Source organism: Phoenix dactylifera, chromosome 5, assembly GCF_051530095.1.
Source record: "Phoenix dactylifera cultivar Ajwa chromosome 5, Ajwa_hap1_PhDact_Kaust_v1.1, whole genome shotgun sequence".
NCBI lineage: Eukaryota > Viridiplantae > Streptophyta > Magnoliopsida > Arecales > Arecaceae > Phoenix > Phoenix dactylifera.
The window spans coordinates 4,745,688-4,764,374 of record NC_143194.1 but is presented as its reverse complement, the minus strand read 5'-3'; the positions used below and the strand labels follow the sequence as shown (position 1 = coordinate 4,764,374).

At 35.8% G+C, this 18,687-nt stretch overlaps 2 protein-coding genes across 3 annotated transcripts; both read left to right on the top strand.

Moving 5' to 3' along the window:
* Positions 1–8,988: 8,988 nt before the first annotated feature.
* On the top strand, positions 8,989–10,782 carry LOC103708617 (Adenine nucleotide alpha hydrolases-like superfamily protein). The gene is made up of 4 exons (XM_008793633.5): positions 8,989–9,315; positions 9,410–9,519; positions 10,203–10,321; positions 10,452–10,782. Exons 1-4 carry the CDS (start codon positions 9,141–9,143, stop codon positions 10,540–10,542), a joined length of 495 nt encoding a protein of 164 aa, XP_008791855.1. The 5' UTR covers positions 8,989–9,140; the 3' UTR covers positions 10,543–10,782.
* Positions 10,783–10,914: 132 nt separating this feature from the next.
* Positions 10,915–16,210, top strand: SYP112 (syntaxin of plants 112). 2 transcript variants are annotated; one of them, XM_039129422.2, is made up of 3 exons: positions 10,915–14,464; positions 14,616–14,673; positions 15,071–16,210. In XM_039129422.2, exon 3 carries the CDS (start codon positions 15,097–15,099, stop codon positions 16,000–16,002), a length of 906 nt encoding a protein of 301 aa, XP_038985350.2. In that variant the 5' UTR covers positions 10,915–14,464; positions 14,616–14,673; positions 15,071–15,096; the 3' UTR covers positions 16,003–16,210. The 2 variants fall into 2 exon arrangements, with proteins under 2 accessions (XP_038985350.2, XP_088577573.1); XM_088721447.1 differs by having other exon boundaries at positions 10,915–14,673.
* Positions 16,211–18,687: the final 2,477 nt, after the last annotated feature.

Below are 18,687 nucleotides of genomic sequence, written 5' to 3'. Positions count from 1 at the left end.
TGGGCCATTAGGACTTGTGCAGGAGATAATGTAAATTCTATGACCTTCAAAAAAACGTAGCAAAGAATGTTTATTAAATTATTTTTTGGGAACTATCTCGGATGAATGCATAAGTGAGCTGTCCATCACATTAAGATTAAATCAGTATAAATTAAATAGATAAAATTTTTCATTCTCAAAACTCAAAATTGTGCAAACTGCACTATTTCTATTGGTTATGTTACTTTTAACAGATGGAACAAAGCGGATAGTAAATCGAAATTAAATTATTACATTCAGATGAAAGCTTCATAGTAGATTGAACCAGTGTTTTTAAGATTTTAACTCAGATTTACAAAGCATAATGAATATAAATGTACATACAAAATTTTGGTTTCCTTTCTTTTATATTCTTAACCATATAATAAACTATGCGCACACTTCAATATATGCACAAATCATCAGCATTTCCCTCAAAACTAGCAGTGGAATCAACTTGATCCTAATTTCAAGCACTAGCATATTCATCGTCTAACAAATATAGTAGCAGATCTATGTAATGAAAGAATATTATCATTAATAAAGGAAATATTATGAAAAGTCAGCCACTGAGATCAAGAGATTTCTTGTTCTTGTCTCATCCCATATTGAAATATAATTTCTTCAGGTTTTCATTAGTCATTTGTTCCTTCTAAGGATTGATGAATACAGTTTGCAAATTGTTTGCCTATTATAATTCTAAAATAATTCATTATCAAGAGCCACTGAAAAGAGAAAGATCACTTTCATGTCAAAAATAGCATATTTAGTAAAATCAGCAAGAATAGAACTACCAACTTATTGAGAAACAATATTATCAAATTCATTAGGAGTCAGACATATAGAAAATTATAAATGATATAAATATGACTGATTATTATTTATAATCTGATCGGGGAGAATAAAGTTTTTCTTCAACCTACTCAACTCGAATCTCTCATAAGATAACTAGAAAAAGATGGAAGGAATTGCAAAAGTAGGCCTTAATTCTTCCTTTCTTTCATTGATCATCTACACCTCCTAAACTAAGGTACATAGCCCCTATTTATAATACTAGCAAGATCCCCCCTTTCATAATTTGGGTTGGACTCCTCTCTTAGTTCGAATAGGTATCTAAAATTAAATATAACTAATAGAAATATTTTTAAAAAACCAAGATTTAGAAATATTCTAGACAAAACAAAAAATTTTAAGAAGATATATCTAAAAAGAAACTTTCAGTTTGACCAACCAGTTTTGGAGCCTAGACGATGAAATTTTGGCTCGATTAAACCTTCTAGTTATAGATCTCAAAAAGATGCCAAATTCAAAAAAAAATTATCCTAATCGGGCATCGTATGACCAAGTAATGACATCCAGAAGTTTTGCATACGACTCGACTTTCCGATGTAGCAGATCTTGCTCCTGGATCATGTCCAACCCTACTCGTAGTGGCCAAGGTGTTCTGCATCAAGTTTAGTGATTCTTCTAGATAGTGGTAGTGGCTAAAATATTCTATATCGAGTTTGATGTTCTTCTTGGATACTCGTAATGGCCAAAATATTCCACATCAAGTTTGATGATCCCCTTGAATACTCGTAATGGCCAAAATAGTCCATGTCGAGTCTGAGGATTCTCCTAGATCAGAGCCCTCCCAATTTAGGAGATTTAACTTTCGCTAAATCAAAACTGAATGTTGAGAGATACCTGCGTCTCCATCTCGCGAATAAACCACCTGGATTTGCTCAAAGATGGTTTTTAGCCTGGCTCTTCTTTGCTCTCAAGTCTCATCGAACCACTTGCTTGCTCCTGCATCTGTACTTCATGGTAGGAATGCTCCATGTTGTCCTTCCTTGTCAATGATGATAATAACGACTTCTCAATCTTGATCTCGGGAGATCAGTCAATGAAACCAAGGAACTAGGGCTTTGCCTCTCATAAGTAGTATCGGGTTCTCGTATCATCATCACAAATTTGTTAGAGGCATTAACAAGTCGCTTTGCTTGGGCAGTAGCTGTAAGGTTAATGTTACCTTGTGTTCTGGAGGCATTGATCATAAACTCCTTCTCATCTTTTACAACACGATACTTCTTCAGACACTAGTAGAAAATTGCATCTCGATCCTAAAGGTACGGGCTCCCAAGGATAACTTGGCAAACACCCAAAGAAACTACTTTGCAAGTTACTTCATCAATATACCTCTTAGTTATGGCAAATTTGAAGGTACACTGCTTGGTGATTTTTAATTTGATGTCCTTCTGAATCCAACCAAGAGGGTAGAGATGTGGATGAGGCTTCATCTACAATCCCAGCTTCTAAGTTAGCTTTTTAGAGATGAGGTTCTTATAACTTCTAAGATCTACAATAACTTTAGTGATGCTCTGCTTTACTTAGATCTTCAGGCGGAAGAGTTTCTCTCATACCACTAGATCTGCTTTAGTTGAATTTTCTCGCCATCAGACTCAATTTGGAGTATGCTTCCTCAAGTTCGAACAGCTCCTCAACTTCATCAGCATTGAGAGTTGCCTTTTCTTCCTTTTTGAAATCATCATCCTTCTGCGTCTTCCTCTTCTAGCACAACTCGAGATGAAGTTTCTAACACTTCTTCTTGGTGTACCCATAGAGGTTACAATGATCATAGTAATTTCTCTAAGTCGTGTTGGTTTGCTTCTTGCCCTGCTTCCCCTTCTAGCTTGATTTTTTACTGCCTTTCTTAAACTTATCTCCTTTTTTATCTTTTCTAGGATGATTTTTCTCCTCAATCCACATGGCCTTCAGCTAGCTTCGCTGATTTCTTCAACTTCGAAGAGCTTTAGCTTCTTTTGGATGCTCTCGTAGAAGACCTCTAATGTACTTCATGAAAACTGCATGATCGTCGATGGAGATTTCGAGGGAGATATGAAACTCAATACTGCAGTCCTGGATAGATTGATCATATTTCTGCTGTAGGTACTATCATTTGATAGGACTTCTCTTCCAACTCGAATAAAAGTAGGTACGCTAAAATAAATGTAACTAATAGAAATATTCTAAAAAAGCTAAAATTTAAAAATATTCTTAAAAAATAAAAATATTTGAGAAAGTAGATCTTGACTTTTACATCAACTCTATCTTCTATCGTTCTACTTGATTCTTCTTGAATAAAGAGCTACACCCAGTCAAAGTCTTACCCAAAAAAAAATAATTTAATTTAACCAATTTATTTTAGGGTTTAAATGATAAAATTTTGACCTGATTCAACTTCTAGTTGTAGATCTAGAAAAGCCACCCAATTTAAAAACGAAGATTGTCTCAATCAGACATCGTATGATCAAGTTATGATCTTCCAAAACTTTACATGCAACTTGGCTTCTTAATATAGCATATATTTCTTCTAGACCTATCAAGCCCTGCTCGTACTAGCTAAGATGTTTCACATCGAGTCTGATGATCCTCCTGGATGCTCGTAGTGGGCAAAGTGTTCCACATCGAGTTTGATGATATTCTTGGATACTTGTAATAGCTAAAGTAGTCCATGTTGAGTTTGAGGATCCTCCTAGATCAATTTACAACCAAAAAATTATTTTCATGAACTTAGGTTAAAACTGGTATTATGAAGAAAAAGAATCAGGTAATGTTTCTCTTTTTTTATTTAAAGGGAAAAGTAGTTAAAGTGCATCAAAGAAATACACAAACCATAGTTAGAACTAATTAAAGCAAAAAATAGTAACTTTTACTAGGAAAAGACATGGGAAAATGTATAAAAAGTGGGAGGTGTTTTAAAGGCAGTCTAGCAATTCAAATACACCTGAACGCACTTATTTTCATCTCAATGCATCAAAGAACGAAGTTACAAAATCATCTACTTCTTTCAGGATATTTATCTTTTTATCAAGTCAGCCCAAGTTCATAACCATTTCCTTGACTAGAAAGAGGGTCCATGGACTCTAGTTGGCTTCCTCAGCTTTTTTATGGTCAGGGAACCCCCTCCCTTCATTTATCCCTTTCTTCTCCCATTCTATTCATCTCTCTCTACTTCTCCCCTCTCATTCTGCTCTTTCTCTCTTTTTTTTAATTATGTCCCTTTTTTTGCGAGAGATTTTTTCATGTGTCCTTGTATTGGCAACGATAATAAGGCAGTGAAGGCAAATAAGGCTACAACATAGTTGGTAGTAGCAAAAGTCAAGAAGAATGATCTAGGAGAACCACCAAACTCAATATTACAACTCACTTTGGCTACTACGGGTAGGGCCAGATAGGGTCGAAGATCGAAATCCACCATATCGAGAAGTTGAATCATGAGCTAAAATTCAGAGGCCATAATTTGGCCATACGATGTCGAACTAAAATAATCTTTTTTAAAAAAAATAAAAGGGGTAACTTTTGGAAATTTATAACATGACGTCATCCCTAAAAGGTAAGGCATAGCTAGAGAACAAGCCGAAATTTCACCTTTTGGGCCTCAAAATGGACTGCTGCAAATCATTTTTTTCTAAAAAGATTTTGATCTAATGTATCTTCCAATGTAGAAAGAATTAGATACCGCAACTGAAGGCAAAATTAATATAGAAATCAAGATAGATTTTAGCTTTTTGTATTTATTTCCACTAGTTATGTTTATTTTGGAAAAACTAGTCCTATTTGACAATCCAATCCGTATTATGTAAGAACATACCTCATTAGTACAAATAAAGGCTATCCATCTCAATTTATTAATCATCAAAGAAAGAAAAGGAACGTTAACCCTAGTTTCACCAATTTTTTCATCTTTTTGTAAATTCTTTGGGAGATTCGAATTAATTGAGTTGAAGGAATTCTTCCTTCTCTTCAATCAAATCAAAGAAGTTATGGCGGTAGAGTGTTTGTGGTGAACTTGGCATATTTGAAGGTGGATAGGAAGATAAGGAGGCTCGTAGTGATGTCAATAAGAGAAATGCCTGGTGGTCGGAGCAATAAAGCTCAGTAGTGATAGGCCGAGCATAGAATAGAAACCACTGTTGAACAATATAGGAGGCAAGCTCGTGAGATGTTGTTGAAGCTAAAGAACCTCACTCGAATAGCAATTGAGCGGATCCTAAAGACATGTGAGAAGGTGATGGAGATAATACAACAAAGGAGGAAAAATAAGATGATGCCAGAGTCAATAATAAAGTGATGGATGAGTCAGTACAATAAGGAGTCATTTGTGAAAATGCTGAGACGTGATAAAAAAGCAATTCAAGAAGGCTAAAGCATGGTACATGAGAAGGAACTAGTGGAGATGTCCGCGAGGAGGTACATGCAGAAGCATGGAGGTAATTGAGTAATTAAGTAATGCGATTTGACGCGTGATGCAAGAGGCACTAGGATGGTGCACTATGAAGGTGAAAATGGAATGGGCAATGTAGAATCTAGGTGCATAGGGGACAATGTAGTGTGAGTATCAGATATCGTATTTTATTTTTAAAATTTTGAATACACGAGGCAGTTCCGGTACAAAAGCAAGGCAATTAGAGGAGGCTAGTATAGGATATGGTAAGGAGACACAAATGAAGATATCGATTAGAAACTACGTACAAATGCATGGAGGTGCATGTGAAGCACCATGGCTACAACATGGGGAGGCACCAAGGTAGTGATGAGGAGTAGAAAATAAAGTGACAATGCAAATCACATGATGCATATGGTTGCCACACAGTTTTCACATCTTTATGAACAAAAGAGAGGGCTAGCTATCCTACTTACTATATGAGTTTAGCATTATGATATTGCATGAAATTGTTGAACCGATTGGACTGCCTTTGTTTTTCTTTTTTTACTTGTTTTATTTATTCCTATGTTCCTTTTTTTTGTCTATTTTTGTTTTTTTTCGTACCCATCTTATTTTTAATAAAGTTAGTGTTGGAAATTTTGCTGAAAAGGAAAAACTAAGTTCATAACGTAAGTAGATAAACAAGTTGGTTTTGGCCTACTTGTCGAGCTACTTGATTAAGCCTATTAAATTAACTCAAGTTACATTTTACACAAGCCAAAATGAAGAAAAAAGAAAAAAGGAGATGGAAAACATTTACAGTACAATCAATGACTTGAAATAGGGTGATATATTTATCATGCTAGGAAAAAATATGGAAGAACATATTCATACGATACGCTTTGGATAATAATAATCATAAGCAATGATGATGGTGATAATGATAATGGTCATGGCCAATATATATTGAAATAGTACGTTATTGTTTGTTTTAATAACATCATAATAGTGTAATGACAAGTCTTGGATCATGCATCAAGCTGTAGTATGGATGGATGTGACTTTTCTAGAGGACATGCAAAAGTAAACTCTAGCATCTCCCATGAGGCCTATAGGATGTGTGTATGCCTTCACTCTTATTCTAGAAAATAAGGACTGTACTCGAAAAAATTACTCAATTGTTGAATTTGAATGAATATTTTATAATATTACTTCAATACCTTTCTAGCCTCTAAGATATCTAACATTTTAACCCTAAAAGATCAAGATTAACTTTTAGCTAATTAAAATTCTTCAAAAGTTAATTTTATTTTTATGTTAGTATTATAAAGTAATGCTCCATGACACTACTATTTTGATTGAGAAAACTAGAGACAAGAGAAAAGAAAATGAGTAAAAAAGTCAAATTTCTCCGTTTAGTTAGAAAAATAAGAGAAGTGGAGAGAAAAATAGATAAACATATAGAAGTTAGTTCCCTCCAAAGTTACAATTTTTCTCTTCAAAAGGGAAGAAACTCAAAGAAGAATACCGGATACTCATAATAAGTATTTTTATCACTCATTCATCACTAAACCAATTGGTTCAAATAAATTTCTTAGCTTTCCTCTCTTACATCCAAACAAGAGAAAGTTATTTTCAATTTTCTTCTCTTCTATTACTTTCTCTCATCCATTTTCCCTTCTTTTCTCTTCTCTCCATTATATGCAAACAAAGCATGGACAGATCCAACGGGATGTCAATGGAAAGGATAAATTAAATAACTAATTGCCCGGTATTCTAACTTCTTAAACCATGTATCTATTAAAATTTTAAATTTAAGATATAGTTAAGATAAAAAATATTATTATCAGATCTTATCTAGATCAAAAGATTCAATATTTGTACTCTTCTTTTCCTTCTAATACAAGTGTTTTTGAAAGATCCATAAATAATAAATTGAGATTACTAAAGGTAATTTATATAGTTTGCTATGATAACATAGCCTCCTATTGACTCTTAGAATATTGAGGCAGTTGTCATATTCTTCTCTATTTATTTTATTTTTTTTCAATCTTTTTAAATCTATTTTCGTAGATCTATATAGATCCAAAAAAAAATCACCTACAAATGTTAATCATTTCTTAGTTTTCCAGTATAATTTATCAGATTTTTTGTCCCATATGCATATTCATAAGATATATATTTGAATTAATAGATATTTCATTGTTTATTTTTTATAAGCAGTAAATTTGTAATTTCTATATTTTTGTTATTTGTTTTTATCATTTCAACCAATCTGGAGATTTTTTTTTCTTCATCTGGACTATTAATAAATTCTTTAAATTTTCTTACATGAAATAGGACAAAAAAATCCACCTTTTATCCCTAGAATTAAATTCTAAATATTTATATATATATATATATATATATATATATATATATATATATATATATATATATATATATATATATATATATATATATATATATCATCCACTCAATTACCCTTCATCTCATCTCCATGTTAAAAAAAAAAAAAAAAAAAAAAAAAAAGAAGAGAAAAATCAGATCCATTTTGTGTTTCTCCATTCAAAGGATTTTTCGTTCCATGTATGGAATATAGTTGAATTACTCGTCTTCTCTATCTCTCTCAATCCACCCATACAACCTTTTTTTTAAAAAAAAATATTATTAAATTTTCACTTTTCTTTTAGCACAAAGGGATTGGACTTGAGCCAGTCTATAGAGTTTGCAACTCGCAATGTGTAAAAGATTTGATTGGTTGGTATAGCTTCTTTGTAAATTTTTTTTTTAAAGCAAATGTCAAGCACAAATGGATACACGTGTGTGTGTCTACGTAAAACAACTTTTAACCAATAAACATCAGCAACATATTGTCTCCCTGTTAATACTCCCTATGCGGCGGCAGCAGCAGCAGCAGCAGCAAACTGGTTGAATCATGTGTGACTTGGGCCACTTCCAAGCCTAGTTTGACCAAGCCTGACCCAGCCCCAACATTATCGACCAAGACAATTTGAGCCCAGTCTAATCCAGCGGGCTAAAAGTGTTTGTCCAGGCCCGTCCAAAGTCAAGCCAGAGGTCGAACCGGACAGGCCAGGCTCTCAGAGGCCAAGTGGTTGTCTCCTTCCTCTGGTTCTCCATAAGAAAACAAATAAAGCCCAGCTTTTATTACTTAAAGAAGCCTTCTAAAGCAACTTTAAAGGAGCCTTCTTAATCCTTTAATCATTACAATAATAATAATAATGTCTGTTCCTCCTAATGAAACATTAGTTCATCCATTGGTTCTAAAGAGAAATTCTTCACACAACCATGAAACACATACAATATATAGAAGATAGATTAGGTACTGTTCAACTGATCATCATCAACTCGTACATAAGACCAGTCACTGGACAGTGACTGGATGGATAACTTTCAGCATTTTGTGTGTCATTAGTCTTCACAAAGTTTGACAACTCCAATTGATCAAGTCTTAAGCCTTCTAAGCCTTCTTCCAAGTCAGTAGTTGACCCATTGAATGGTTCAACTTGTAACATATTCTATGCTCTTTCCGCCAAGAAAACCAGAGCAGCCCATAGATTTGTCCCCATTACAAAAGCGGTTTTTCTTAACTCCTGTCTTTGTCCAACCAGAATCCAAAGTAATCAATCAACAATCCCCAGCGGTTTCCAGTATTATGTAGCGCCTTCTAGAGTAAGGTTATGGTATCCCACCTGTAATAGTTAACCAGGATTGCGACGACCTTATCGAATAAAGCCAACATGGAATAAGTTAAAAGTGGACATAAGAGCCAAGATGGTCTCCTATTCCCTCAGTGCCTTCAGACTCAAGACGCCCAAAATATAGCAGCATATTCCTTTTGGTGTTCTTAATTACCTCTATACTTCATTTGTTTCCAAGGTAGAAGAAACTTGGAGGGAGACTTTGAGAAGGGATGGGAGGAAATCGGACGGTGGGCATCGGCATGGACTACTCGGCATCGAGCAAAGTGGCGGTCCGGTGGGCCGTCGATAACTTGGTGGACGGCGGCGATCGCATCGTGTTGATCCATGTGCAGTCCGGCAAGTCTGATCATGCGCAGAAGAAGCTGTGGGAGGACACAGGATCACGTCTGTGCCATCAACTTCTTCTGCTCGAAGTCTAAGCTTCTAAGCTTGGAAGCTCTTGTGGGTGTTCCTAACGTATATCTTAAAACTGTTGCAGCCTTGATTCCTCTTGAGGAGTTCAGAGAGATGAACTTATCAAAGCAATATGGGATCAATCCGGATAGGGAGGTGTTGGATATCCTGGACACTGCATCCAAGACTAAGCAGGTAATGGCTTGCATCTCTTCTTCTTTTACTGTCTTAGAATTGGCTGCTAATGGGTCAGGTTGGATCAGATTGGGTTTTAAGTTTTAGATCCATTCCGACTCTCTTAAAAATTAGGTTGCGTAAGATGAAACCAAACAATTTCATCAGATTGGATCAGGGCTGAAATCGGAACACTGTAGGTTTCATCTCGGATGACCATAGTCCTTTGGTGGATATCTTATCCAACATATGCCTATAGAAAATAATAGTTTATGGCAAGACTGGAAGAAATTATTGCTTATAAAACTTTTATAGACAATCAGAAAATGTGAGGGGTGAGGCTATGTGCCTACTTAGCAGTCATTCGCTATAGACAGAAGAAATTTCAGGCTGATCAAACATTTTTATTTTATTTTATAGCAAAAGTAGTAGAACTTTAATACCATGTGAATTTAGTTAGAATCAAGAAACACAAAACTTGGTTCAGAGTCATTAAATTGAGTATAAAATTAAAGAACATTCGAAAATTTTCGAGCAACTCATAGTTACAGATAATCGAACAGACTGATTGCTAGCTAAATACGGTGTCAATCATAGACTTGAAATGCAATTATTGTTCCTAAATCCATGTGTTTGGTCTATGCTTTTTATTTATTTATTTATTTATTTAGAAACTGGTGATGCCATTTGTTGATTGGAAACAGGTGAAAGTGGTCTCCAAGATTTATTGGGGTGATCCAAGGGAGAAGCTCTGTGATGCAGTGGAGGATCTAAAACTAGACTCACTTGTAGTTGGAAGCAGGGGCTTAGGAAGCTTTAAAAGGTCTATCTTAATTTGCCATTCATTCTTTCTTCTTTTTTTTTGAGTAATAACCACTCATTTCTTTTATTTGACTATCTTGTATTAAAAAGAAGCATCTATTCTAAAAGGTTATAGTGGCACTTGGATGCAGGCTGTTGCTTGGAAGTGTGAGCAGCTATGTGGTGTCCAATGCCACTTGCCCTGTCACAGTTGTGAAGGGAACACCCATGCCCAAGGCCTAGGAAGGGATTTGCTCAGAAGACTTGAATAATACTATAATCATATTACCTTGGTCATCCAAACAATAGTACTTTATATTATGGATTGGTGACTTTTATTGACTTGTTCATGTTTTGTGTTTATCAGACTTATATATATTAGGCATGTTTAGTTGTTACTTTATGGTAAGTTCCATTTTGGTTATCCTTTTATGTCTATTTTATCACCTTATTGAAGTGGCTGGCTCTGTTATTGAAGATGAATTAACTGTGTATGATGGATATAATGTTTTCTTTTCTTTTTGTTTATATGTTTGCTTGTGAATGAGGAGTGGCCCAACACCTTTTCCCTTAAGTACTCTGTGTTGGAAATTGTTTTAGAAATTATGCTAATTTGCTAAAAATTGCACCCAAAAAATTAAACTTTTAAAATGACCAACATAACTATACAATAAACTTTTCGACCAATATTTGACAACGAGCATTCTTTTTTACGCTTTTCTACCCACCACATCATGAAAATTGGGGATGCCGATCTATCGTTTACTAATTTCGAGTTCTACTTGTCCAATACCATAGACATGACATCTTAACATTGTCGCTGTGGATGAAGTTTCTATGTCTACATATAGAATTATGATAACTCTAGCAGCCTATTATCAATATTATCAAAAGGATCCAAATTAGTACGTGCGTGAGAACTCTTTTTCTTAGAGTGTACTTCACTTGCGATTCTATGGCCTGGCTTGGACCATGAACAGGCGAGCTCAAACAACAAAACTCTTGATACTAATTTTCTACAACAAAAAATTTTAGAGGAATCCACTTGTTTGAGAGATCTAGACTACTTTTTTCTTAGTATATAGCTTTTTTCTGATGATTCATCAATATCAAGCTCCAAACCCAAGGTGCCTCATGACTCGTCCTTGGATAGATGTTATATTACTTAAGACTAATTTGATCATTTTCTAATTTGTTTTGATATGATATTTAGATCCTATTTAAGTTAACAATTTGGTTAATATTCCATTAAGTTATGGGTTAAAGTATTGGATAAAAATAAACCTCAGGAGAATAAGCATAGATTTTTCAAACTATTGAATGTAAGTATAATTTATCTTTAATCTCATGATTTTTTTTGTAATTTACTCATCACTCCAGGGCAATTTTGACTTTTTATATGAGGTAAACGAAATCACTAATACCATTTATTTAACTATGTGTAAATGTAGGTTTTACAAACTTTTGAGTGTGAATGTAATAAATATAACTTTAAGGAGATTTTTGTAATTTATTCTAAAATTTTCTAACAATTCTTCATAAAAGGTTCAAATTTTTAAAGCTACTAAAATCATATAATAGAAGCACAAGACAACTTATACTATACAATAGACTTGAACCCTGCTTAGTATTATGAATTATATCCATCAAAAGAAGTCGTAGTGGATTAGATCTTGAACTAGGTTTTTCTCTCAAAATTTTATATATAACACACACAATACGAATTAATTGGCTCTTTATATGGTAAACACATATTAAAGGTCTTGTGTTTAATATCTTTATTTTTCATAAAAATTTATCAAGGCTAGTCCAAACTCCTAATCACAGCTTTTATAATAGTTCTCACATGAGTGTACACTACAAACTTTGCCTTGGACTCTTTAAGAGTATAACTCAATATTTAGTTTATCTTGTCTCTAATATGAGCACCCACCATAATGATGGGAGGAGATTGTTCTCTAAAAGATATGCTCGGAAATCCCCAGTCAGCTTTGTTTCTACCATATTGAACCTCTTTCATATGATTTTTGGTTATAAATATTGGGTATTCAGTGTTAGTGACCAACTGGTTGGCTTAAGCCCCATCAACCGACTCCAGGATTCCTGCTCCTAAATAAATTCTTGTTTAAATTATCTACCAAGTTTTTCTATAACTTAACATATTCGAAGGGTATTATATTTTTCTTTTTATGTTGTCTTATATAGTTGATATCTATTTGACGAATAATTAGTTTATGAATGAAAGCAATGACAAGAAGAGTTCTTACAGTTGTGATTCTAGGTGTAGAGAAATAGTTATCAGAGTAGCCAGACCTTTAATCATTAGATATTAATATTTTGCATATAGATAAGAAATGCATTATGTTGGTCCTTATCAATTACTTAGACAACATAAACCAATATATCTTGCAACATCAATGGATATATTCTAAATATATCGGCTAAAATTTTTAATCTTCCTATTCTTTAATTAATTTTTATTACTAAAAGTTACAATTAAAGCATAAAATTTATATTTATCTTTTTTTATATTACTAGCTGATATTTTGATACCTATTGTATCAACCAAAATCTTAGAATATCTTAGCCTATTTCATTTTTTTTTTTTTTTTAACATTTGTAGGGGCTAAACCTCTTAAAGGTGATTTTATGTGCAAACAAATTTCCAACAATTTAATATAGGATGAGATTTAGGGGCTACTTGATATTCCTACCTTCTGTAAACTGCACTCGTGTTTTAATTGTCTTTAATTGCTGATACATGGCTCTTTTTCTGACTAACCAAGAGGGAATCCCATCATCTTTGCTGTATTCAGGTGCAAAAAGGAGGAAACAAAAGGGAAGCACAATGCTCCCTAAAGACTAAAAGCAATAGAAAAAATCTAAGCATAAGTCTATTCAAGTACCCATTACAACAAACTACAACTTGTAAGAAGTCAGTCTCCTTTTCTTATGCATACAATCAAAACTAACCCCCAATGACTTTACCAATTAATTAGCGTCCTCAAGATTAGCATGACTATAAAGGCTAATTTACGAAGAAGCCTTACATGATTGTACTCAAAAGCTATACTTTGTCATGCAGGTAATCCCTAGATGAGGGTTTCAATGGCGGACCTTTGCAACTAAACATACAAATTGTTTTATACAACTGGATTTTTTGCATGAATACTCTTCTAAAATTTAAAATTTGTATGAATACCGTTTTAAAATTTATATTTATTTTTGTACCCTCATAAAAAATTATTTTTGCACAAATACCCCATATATAACGGTTATTCTAACACTATTAATAAAAACTATATTTATTTTAATTAAAAATAAATAAAATTTTAAAATTATTTTTTTGTCCTCCATCGTGATCGTCTTATAAATGTTTCTTTTTGCACATATATCCATTAAGAATATTTTAGTCATTTTAATTTGAAACCGTTAATTTTTTAACTGCGTTAGATGGTACGGATACATATACAAAAATATAGATTAAAAAAAAGATAGAATAGAAAATAAATGTTTTACGAGTATATGCATGCAATGTTAATTTTAGAAGAGTATTAATGCAAAATGTGATAATTAGAACGGTATTCATATACCTGGACACTGTGGAAATAGGAAGATGTTCTAAAAAATGACCCCTAAACACGTACCTAATTTCCAGGAGGGCAATTGGTTCATCACTTGGTTTACCATGATGGAACCATACTTTATCATGAATGCTCGACATAAACCTAGAGAAAAAACAGCACTCAAGTTACCAGGCTAGTCCTGATTAAGGAAGCGAATATCTTATCCGAAACTCGGCAGCCAAACGCCGATAATTGGCTAGAATTCCAAAATCCTTCGCGCCCATCCCTGATCTCCCCTGCCCGCTATGCGCATCGCACGGCGAATAGGAAGCATATACTCGAGGGGCCAACGGCTATATTTTTCGTTCCCCATATTCCAAAACGAGAACGTAACCGAAAGATTTCGAAATCCCTCTCGTTCAGTCTTGTTCAAAGGACGCTACTCTCCATTCGAACTCTCCCTCTAAAGCATGGAAAATTATAAAGTTTCCCTTTTTATCTCTGTTTCCTCCTCGCAACCCGAACCCTAAACCACTCGTTTCTTTGAAATCTTGGATCTTTGGGAGGACACATCTCTCTCTCTCTTTCTCTCTCTTCAGGTAATCATCTCAAATTCCCCTCGTTTTTCTTGTTATTTTTATTTATATTTGATTCTCAGTGAGGTTTGTTTCCATGGCTCTTTCTTATTTCTTGTTGAGTTTTGATCCCTGTTCTCGGGGTTTCTTTAACCTTTCCTTCTTTTCTTGATAGTTTCTCGCTGACACGGGCTACCCGGAACGATTCTTCCCAAATTTGGAGTCAGATTCAGGTATTCTATTTGAGTTCCTCTGATCTTTCCTTCTATCGAAATCAGACACTATAGCCATTTGGAGATTTTGGGTATGCTCCGTAAAAAGCCATTCATCATTTCAATTTTTTTTCTTCTTTTGATTCAATTGTTTCAACAATTTGATTCACCTGGCCATTTGGTTGGATTTTAGTGGCGAATTTTCTTTTACCAAATTTATCAATCTAGCCGTCTGAGGTTCCGACGGTACTGATTTTTTTTTCCTGTAATTTAATCCATTTATCCATCTGGGGGGTATGATTCTATTGAAGTTTTCAACAATCTGATTCATTTTACCGTTTGGATTATCAATGCTCGTCCATTTCTTGAGAGATGATGCTCAGCTTTTCATGGCGGTTTTGAATGATTATTCCTCCAGGGCGGGTATCAAGAGCTGTTTCGAAGATGAATGATCTCATGACGAAGTCTTTCATGAGTTATGTTGAACTCAAGAAGCAGGCGCTGAAGGACTTGGAGGCCGACCCGGTCCTCGACCTCGAGGCGGGAGGGCTCAGCTGTGCCGAAGAAGAGAACCTCTCCCTCTTCTTCGAAGAGATTGGAGCAATCCAATCCGCGATGGAGGACATCTCCAGCCTCCTGCTCGACCTGCAGCTCCTGCACGAAGAGACCAAGTCGGCGCACAGCGCCAAGGTCCTCCGGGGGCTGAGGGACCGGATGGACTCCGACGTGGTATCCGTCCTCCGCAAGGCCAAGATCATCAAAGCGAGGCTCGAAGCTCTCGACCAATCCAACATTGCCAACCGTGGCTTATCGGCTCGCTTCAGCGAAGGAAGCCCCGTCGACCGGACTAGGATTTCGGTCGCCAATGGCCTGAGAACCAAGCTCAGGGAAATGATGAATGGGTTTCAGTCATTAAGAGAGCGGATACTCGCCGAGCACAAAGAAGCCCTGAAGAGGAAGTACTTCAATGCTACAGGAGAAGCCGCATCAGAGGAGGTGATAGAGAAGATGCTCTCAGGTGGCAGCCAGGTTGGGTTATTGGACAAGAAAGGTGAAGTGGACTTGGAGATCATGGAGAGGCAAAAGGCTGTGAGCGACATGCAGAGGAGCTTGATGCAACTGCATCAAGTCTTTCTCGACATGGCAATTATGGTGGAGGTGCAGGGGGAGCAGCTAAATGACATCGAGGAGAATGTGGTTCGTGCCAAAGACTACATTGGTGGTGGAACTGATAGCCTCATCTCTGCCAATGCTTTGAGGAAGAGGAATAGGAAGTGCACGTATTGCGTCTGGGCCTTGGTGCTGCTTGTGTTGATCGTTTGTCTGATTCCTATCTTGACTGGTTTTTAGATACTCATTGACAAACTTGGAGTATTTCTTTGTGAAACTGAGAGTAGTGCTACTGTTGATGCTTGTAAAGGTTTATATACGTGTCTAAATCTTCTGGTTGAGTTTTGGTAAATTTCTGAGAATTGGTTGTAGTTACTTTGGTTTAGTCATGTTCTAAATGGTCCTTTTTTGGAGGAACTGTAATAACAGGGGGAACAATTGGTGGAAATTGAATTGGAGGCAGGCTTGATGTTGTTCTACAAAGATTGCTTTTTGTCACGCAGCTCACAGTTTTCATAGCCAAAATATGTTTGCACTGTGGGAAAGTGAGGCTATAGAGGCCTCTCTGGTGGCAGCTTGATCTGAAGCATTTGTTATTCTTTTTCTGTTCTGAATTTTTTTGCAAATCATTCTGAGTTTAAGAAGTCTCCAGCATTAATTCTTACAGGATGCTGTTTAGATGATACTGTTTTAATGGTTTTGGTTTTTGTCTTAGTTGTCCATGGAGAGTTGGAGACCAAGTCTATATCCGGTGTTGGAACTGCATATAGGCTTATTTGACCAACCTATGTTCTCGACTTTGCATGGCAGTAGTGCCTACTGTGGGGATCAGTTATTTCTGGTTCTTCGTACTAACATTTAATTACTCCACAGCGCAAATTGGGCAATAAACATTGCTGGTATGTTTTATATAGCATCCACGCCTGTATTTTGTGGTAATGTTGTTCCAGGCACTGATTTCATTCATCTTTTTGTCATATTTAAGACACTGGTTTTGTGACAGTCTCAAATATTTTCTGCAGAGTACAATGTCCATATTAATGTTGTAGTCGGTTATTGTCCTTCTTTCATCTATTCTATATTAAAACAAAAAAAAAACACCAGCTGAATATTGGGCAATAGTACCTAGGGAGCAAGATCATTCAGATTGGTTCCTTAAAAGCTCTCAAAGTAGAAAAATGATAGAACGATGGAATTGAGAAATCTCACCACACTCAGCAAGGCAGGCGGATGCATATATTTATACAAGTTTCTATTACAGAATTTGTTGACAAGATAATTACCATTGACTATGGACTGTTAGCTACAATTCAAAATACAAAAGGTTGTTATCTACGAGAGGTTGTTGTGCTCCCAGTTAGTTCCTCATCCGAAGGATCAGATAATTCAAAAAACATTTGAACTATTTCTATTATCTTTGCTGGCATTGACTCTGTCATTGTAACTGGCATTGGCTCTATTATTAACATCCCCCCTCAAACTGTGCATGGGAACCAGGCAAAGTTTGTGGCGTAGCAAGTCTAAAGCAGCCCGAGATTGAGCCTTGGTAAAGATATCTGCAATCTGCATATGAGTGGGAATGTGTTGAGTAATAAGTAATCCTAAAGCCACCCTTTCACGAACATAATGATAATCAAGTTCTATGTGCTTGCTCCTTGCATGAAAAACTGGGTTAACAGTCATAAATAAGGAGCTTAAGTTGTCACAATAGAGAGCAGGAGCTTGTGGAAGTGGAATGCCTAAATCCTTGAGCAGAAAGGTCAACCAAGTAATTTCAGCAGTAGCATGAGCCATAGCACGGTACTCGGCTTCTGAACTTGACCGAGATACTGTGCTTTGTTTCTTTGCACACCAAGATATGATGTTAGATCCCAAGAAAGTGCAGTACCCTGTCGTAGAACGACGAGTGATAGGGCATCCAGCCCAGTCAGCATCCGAGAAGGCATAAAGATTCAGAGAACTGGATGCTTGAATGTGAATGCCATAATGTACTGTATGCTTGACGTATCTTAAAATTCGTCTAACCAAAGAAAAATGAACATCGGTTGGGGCCTGCATAAACTGGAAAACATAATTAACACTATAAGATAAATCTGGACGTGTTAAAGTCAGATATTGTAAAGCTCCCACTAAAGACCGATAATGTCGAGGATTAGAGTAAGGAGACGAGTCTGAGTTTGGTTGATATTTTTGACTCATAGGGGTAGCAATAGGCTTACACTCATGCATAGAATCCCTCTCTAGAACATCCACTGCATATTTACTTTGATGAAGAAGAATGCCATCCGAAACTGGCGAGACTTGAATACCCAAAAAATAATGCAGAGGGCCAAGGTCCTTCATAGCAAATTCCTGATGTAAGGTATTTGTAAAGGTCTGAACAAGTGAAGGAGAGGACCCTGTGAGTATGATATCGTCCACGTATAATAGCAGGACTAGAATACCTTCAGCTGAATGATGAATAAATAAACTGGGATCTGCCGTGCTGCAAATGAAACCAAGTGCAATTAAGAAGGTACTGAAGCGATTAAACCAAGCCCGAGGGGCTTGTTTCAACCCATAAATGGCTTTTTGTAATAAGCAAACGTGATCAGGAAAATCTATGTGTTCAAACCCAGGAGGTTGCTCCATGAAAACTTCTTCGGAGAGAAAACCATGTAAGAAGGCATTCTTGACGTCAAGTTGACGAATATTCCAGCCTTTAACAATAGCAATTGACAGGACTAATCTGATCGTGCCTGGTTTAATAACTAGAGAGTAGGTCTCTGAAAAATCAACCCCATCAACCTGTAAGTACCCCTTTGCGACCAGTCTTGCTTTCAACCTACTCAATGTACCATCTGCATTTAGTTTGACCTTAAATACCCATCGAGAGCCTACAACATTCATGGAAGGAGTTCGAGGGACCAGCTGCCAAGTGTTGTT